Source organism: Poecilia reticulata, linkage group LG1 (assembly GCF_000633615.1).
Source record: "Poecilia reticulata strain Guanapo linkage group LG1, Guppy_female_1.0+MT, whole genome shotgun sequence".
Taxonomy (NCBI): domain Eukaryota; kingdom Metazoa; phylum Chordata; class Actinopteri; order Cyprinodontiformes; family Poeciliidae; genus Poecilia; species Poecilia reticulata.
In genome coordinates this window covers 33,826,156-33,831,510 of record NC_024331.1, presented here as the reverse complement: position 1 = coordinate 33,831,510, position 5,355 = coordinate 33,826,156, and the positions used below count along the sequence as shown (strand labels likewise).

Genomic DNA, 5,355 nt, shown 5'->3' with positions numbered 1-5,355 from the left:
AATAAATATGGTGAAACAGGACATCCTTGTCGAATACCACGTTTTAGGATAAATCTAGGGGTGGAGCCGTTTGGCAATTTAATAGCACTATTGCAATTGGAGTATAATGTTTTGACAGCGTTACAAAAAAACGGGCCAAAACCAAATTTTTTTAAAGATTGAAAAATGAATTGATGTTCGATTGTGTCAAAGGCCTTATAGAAATCCAGGAAAAGAATAAAACTCTCATCAGGCACCAAATATGAATAATCAAGTAAGTCTAGAACTAGTCTAAGCCGCCCTAAATCTCGTCAGCGACAATAGGCGAGAGCGGCCATGAGGGTCTATCCTTATGTTATGTCTATGGTGGCAACACCTGATTCATGATCCCTGGCCACGCCCACATTCTGGCCACGCCCCCTTCGGTTTGTCATGTGACTTCAAGGCGCTCTCCTCTTCCTCAGAATGAAGAACTCTGCAGTTCTGGGTTCTGATTGGCCGCCCATCGCCGAGTTCCTGCTCAGGTACGACTCACCTGGCCTGAGCGTCTGCCGCCGTGGCTCCTCCCTCTTATGATGTCACCATGTGCCTACAGGTACAGGGCGAGCGGGTCTGCGGGTCAGACGCTGCCAACCGGCCAGTCCCAGCAGAACCAGAACCTTCCTCTGACCGGACCAGGCCGGTTCAGAACGCTACACGCCTTCAGAGCTTCAGACGCCCTGATTCTGGTTCCGACCCGTTCCTGTGACGAACTGAGGCGGCCATTTTGGTTTCCTGGCATGAAGAAGCGGTGTGATGGTTGCTATGGTGACGCCCGCCCTCAGCAGATCGGACCGATCAGGACCAGCGGATCAAATATGATGGAATATTTGTGGGGTTGACCTTTGACCCCAGCCAGGTCGTTTCTTCCAGTTTATGGAAATAAAGCCCAACATTGATTTAGAAGTTTTTATTTATTCATGTCATCAGGATGAGAAAATTATATTTATCATTTTAATCAAATGAAAAATTATTCATTTGTGACTCGGGGAAACGGCGCCGCCTGCTGGTCAAACATGGAAACACAGGACTCTGGGCCCTACAGGTTTAAACTGGAAGGGTCGGAACCGGGTCAGAACCGGGTCGGAACCGGGTCAGAACCGGGTCGGAGCTCCAACCACAACATTAGCTTCAGTGGAAATGTATCAGGGGTCTGAATACTTCTGATCCGTCTGTTTCTGACAAGCTTCTAAACTTCCTGGACTCAAGCCGGACCGGGACCAGACGCGGACCGGTACCGGAACCCGCACCAGGACCAGAGTGCGGGTCAGCGCCGCAGCCGGAGGAAGAAGGCGTGGCGGCACTCGCTGCTGTCCACTGGGTAATATTTATCGTAGAAGTCCAGGATGTACTCCTCGGCCTTGAAGCCGAACTTCTGGTACAGCAGCATGGCCGGGTTGCTGGCCGACACGTGGAGCGTCACGTCCTTCCCCATGCACGTCTGAAACACACAGGTCACACACAGGTCACACACAGGTCACACACACCTGTCCCGGCAGTGTGTGGGCGCGGCCGGACTCACCTGGATCAGGTGGTAGATCATGAAGGTGCCGATGCCGGCGCGCCTCCACTCCGGGTGAACCAGCAGGAAGGAGATGTACGCCTCGCTGTACTTCACGTCCGGAACCATGAACCCGAAGCCCACCACCACCTTCCTGTAGAGCGCCACCACGCTGAAGTCCGGGTACTGCAGGCACTCGGACAGGTCCACACCTGGAGGGACACGCCTGAGGTCAGAGGGCGCCACCGCAGCAGCAGTGGCAGGTGGGGGCGGGGCTACCTGGCCAGAAGCTGTCATGGCACATGGCGTTGACCGAGGGGATGTGGTTGGGCCGGACGTAGCAGTAGTCGATGGGAGCGTCGGGTTCTGGGGTCCAGTCCGGATCCGTCCTGTGGGGAAACGCCCGGATCTCAGCCAGGAGGCGGAGCTTCAGGGGGCGGGACTCAAAGTCCCTCCTGAGGAAGAGATGGACAGGTGAAGAAGAGACGGAGAGACACAAGGTCCAGAACCAGAGTTAAGGACCAGGGCCAGAACCGAGTGTTCCTTATAGCAGGGATAGTTAGCCTCCTGACCACTAGGGGTCCCCCACAAAAATGTGTTTTTAATACAAAAAGGCCCGTTTTGTTGCCCCGTCACTAATAAAATGAATCCTATCGTTGTTTTCACTTGTTTATAGCAGTGAGTTAAATGTTCTCCCTCCCTGACCAGAAAGCCAGCGTCCATGTTTAGTGACCTGCTTAGCGCCGGACGCTGACGGTGTCTAATAGCGGTCAGTAGAGAAAGAGATAATAACCAGCTGCCCAAAAAATAATAAAACGGGTTTAAAAAAGAACGACGAGAAGAAAGGGAGTCCATCTGAAAGCGTTTTTCTTCAAGAGGTCGGTGGCTATCGACCTGTTAGCAGTCTGTAGCTAAGCTAACTAAGCTGTTAGCCTCTATTTGGCCAGGATTTAATCAGTATAGMAAAAATGTTTACCGAGATATTTAAAATACATTTAACTTGTTTGTTTTAATGGCCTTAACAGCAGCAGCTGTGATGACATGCTAGGCTAGTTAGCTCCTGGTGAGTCAGGCTGAGNTGGGTTATTAATGGTTTATTAATGTTCATTAATGGGTTATTACTGCTTATTAATGGGTTATTAATGGTTTATTAATGTTCATTAATGGGTTATTACTGCTTATTAATGGTTTATTCATGTTTATTATTGGGTTATTAATGGTTTACTATGAATAAATAAACCATTCATGATTTTTATATTATAATAAACATATTAATGCTTATTGTTGGTTTATTAATAGTTTATAACTGGTTTATTGTTTACTAATATTTATTAATGGTTTATTAATGTTTATTATTGGTATTGTGGTTCCTCACCTGTCCACTGGGGGACGTGTCCTGTGTCTCTAGGTGTCCTCGCTGCCTCTGCGTCTGCCCTTCAGACCCGTTTGCTCGGTTCTGTCCTCAGTGTGGTGCTGTGATTCCTCCCGTTCCGGTACTCAGGCCGCCCCCTGCTGGGAGAGGACAGGTATTGCACTCGTCCACCGTCCAGCTGGTGTCGGCTGGTCCGGACGGACTGACCGTCTGTCCTGCTGTCTCAGCTGCTGCCGTGTCCTTCCTGTCGCTGCCTGGTTCCCATCGACTCTCAGACCTGTTGGACCTGTGAGGCGTCCACAGATGGGTCCCGGGCCGGCTTCTCCCTGCAGGTGAGCTTAAGGTGCATCGCCGTTAGCAAACATGGGTCAGGTTCTGATGGAACCGGGACGTCAACCAGGAAGTACTCACATTGAGTTCTGGTTCTGACCTGCGGCTGGTGCGTCCAGAGCAGAACCGCTCCGGGTTCTGGTCCGGATTCTGGTCCGTGTTCTGGTCTGGGTTTACCTGTTTGTGTTGCTGCAGGTCGATCAGGGCGGAGGCAGCGCCCCCTCTAGTGGGCCGGTGGGCGGCAGCATGTGGTCCTGCTCCAGCTGTCGCCGTCAGAACCGCCATGATGCCAGATTCTGCGACCGTTGTGGCACCAAGGTGACCTTTGACCTCTTGGTGTGCTGGGCAGTGAAGCATTGTGGGATATTTATTGATGTGCATATCCAGGCTGGCCACGCCCCCTGCTGGGTCACGTGTTGGCGGTGTGGAGCAAGCGCACCGCTGGACGCCGCCCACTGTGTGACGTGTGGCGTGTTCCTCCTGGCACTGGCCCCGCCCACACCCTGCAATGACATCACACCGCCTGAAGAGGACCCCGCCCACAGCCAGGTAGAAAGACACCCGTTTCCTGTCGTCCGCTTACTTCCTTCCTGTCATTAACAGGTTGGGTACTCGCAGGCCCCGCCCCCTTGTGGCTCTGCCTGGAAGGCTCCGCCCCCACAGAGCCCCGCCTCCAGACGGGGCGTAGCTCCTCCCCTTGTGGATCGGTCCACGCAGACTGTCGGACTCTATTACCCATCAGCCACTGAGCTGCAGCAGCGGGACCAGCAGAGGGCGATGTGGCGCCGGCGGGAGGCGGCGAGGAGCGACCGCCGGCCACCGCTCAGCGCCGTCAGCCCCGGCAGAGGTACCATGGCAACGCCATCAGAGGCTTGGCCCGGTCCAGGGATCTTCCCGATGGTTCTGTTTGATTCCGTTGGTTCTGATTGTTCTGTTGATTCTGGTTCTGGTGGTTCTGTAGGCTACTGGAGGAACCAACTGGACCATGTCTGTGCTCACCTGAGGAGCTACACCCAGAACCGGGCCTCCTTCAGAACCCTGCTGGCAGAACCTCGACTGGGCCGGGTAAGCTGCTCACCTGAGGAACAGAACCTGTGGTTCAGCTGAATGTGGGCCAGATTGATTCTGATCCGGTTTATTGTTCTGCCCGGTCCAGATGGTGTCAGCACTGGTCCAGCAGAACCAGGATGAAGTGGTTCTGACGTTGAGCTTCTCGCTGGCTGCCGATCAGAACCTGCAGGTGAGGCCCGGTCTGGGTCGCTGAACCAGTTCTGAAGGCAGACCTTTGACCCGGCAGAACCTCTGTGTCCAGCAGGTCGGACCTGACAACGACCCTGATGGCCCGGCAGGAAGTTCTACGGAACCGGGTCGGGTCCAGACACTGAGCAGTGTCACACAGCACGCTACAGACAGAGCCGGTAAGAACAGAGGATGTTCTGGTGGTTCTGTTTCGGAGAGAAGAGAACCGGGCCGGACCGATGAACAGTGACCCCTGGTGGCCGGAGGGGAAACCCAGAAACCACAGCCTTCAGTTTTACTTTACTTCCTACTTTACTTTTAGGATGAAATTCTTTCCTCCTGACAGAGCTGGTTCCGACCCGGTTGAGGCTTTGGGCCTGCGGAACACATGGAGGGTCTCCTCTGGCTCAGAACTCTGCTTTGTCTTCCAGGAAGTCGAGGGCTGAAGCAGGATCCCGACCCAGAACCGAACCTGTTGGTAAAAACTGAACGGAACCAGGCCAGGCCGGGCCGCTGGTAACCGGGCCTGCTAGCTGGGCTCTGATTGGCTGCGTGGCTGCAGGTGAGCAATGGATCAGACGGTTCTGTTCAGGGGCGCCGCCAGGAATCTTGGGACCCTGACAAAAGATTAGTTGGGGCCTCCTGTGCAGCTGCTGTTTTGAGTCTATCTGACCCATGAAAAGGTCACAGTTTGGATGAGCAGCACCACATGAGATTGTGATTGACAGCACTATAACTCTCCTGCCTCTGATTGGTTGTTTCTAGCACTGAGAGAAGGCAGAGGAAATAGATTTTTTACAGATTACCTCTCATATCATACTGTCACAACATGATGACAGTTTTAACAAATATGTGTAAAAAATGTTTATATAAAATACTGCAGCTTTAATTTCAC

General features: G+C 53.0%; 3 protein-coding genes across 4 annotated transcripts in view; 1 reads left to right on the top strand and 2 right to left on the bottom strand.

The window, feature by feature from the left end:
• The window catches only part of polr3f (polymerase (RNA) III (DNA directed) polypeptide F), a 16,643-nt gene extending 13,483 nt beyond the window's left edge, over positions 1 to 3,160 (bottom strand). Inside the window, exons 1-2 of the mRNA XM_008421043.2 lie at positions 3,099 to 3,160; positions 2,895 to 3,028 (exon numbers count right to left, since the gene is read on the bottom strand). The gene's annotated coding sequence lies outside the window, so the exon portion shown is untranslated. The remainder of the gene's footprint in view (positions 1 to 2,894; positions 3,029 to 3,098) is intronic.
• The window catches only part of dzank1 (double zinc ribbon and ankyrin repeat domains 1), a 17,868-nt gene extending 12,693 nt beyond the window's left edge, over positions 1 to 5,175 (top strand). The window contains exons 7-15 of one of the 2 annotated variants that reach the window (XM_008420962.2): positions 2,928 to 3,045; positions 3,119 to 3,223; positions 3,417 to 3,539; positions 3,609 to 3,770; positions 3,840 to 4,068; positions 4,183 to 4,286; positions 4,378 to 4,461; positions 4,537 to 4,639; positions 4,892 to 5,175. In XM_008420962.2, the coding sequence (XP_008419184.1) occupies positions 2,928 to 3,045; positions 3,119 to 3,223; positions 3,417 to 3,539; positions 3,609 to 3,770; positions 3,840 to 4,068; positions 4,183 to 4,286; positions 4,378 to 4,461; positions 4,537 to 4,639; positions 4,892 to 4,980 (1,117 nt within the window). In that variant the 3' untranslated portion in view covers positions 4,981 to 5,175. Of the gene's footprint in view, positions 1 to 2,927; positions 3,046 to 3,118; positions 3,224 to 3,416; positions 3,540 to 3,608; positions 3,771 to 3,839; positions 4,069 to 4,182; positions 4,287 to 4,377; positions 4,462 to 4,533; positions 4,640 to 4,891 lie in introns of both variants that reach the window. The other variant, XM_008420953.2, reaches the window with a different exon arrangement.
• The window catches only part of LOC103471758 (cysteine-rich protein 2-binding protein), a 12,493-nt gene continuing 8,066 nt past the window's right edge, over positions 929 to 5,355 (bottom strand). The window contains exons 9-11 of the mRNA XM_008420940.2: positions 1,799 to 1,974; positions 1,541 to 1,731; positions 929 to 1,459 (exon numbers count right to left, since the gene is read on the bottom strand). Coding sequence (XP_008419162.1) covers positions 1,286 to 1,459; positions 1,541 to 1,731; positions 1,799 to 1,974 — 541 coding nt within the window. The 3' untranslated portion in view covers positions 929 to 1,285. The remainder of the gene's footprint in view (positions 1,460 to 1,540; positions 1,732 to 1,798; positions 1,975 to 5,355) is intronic.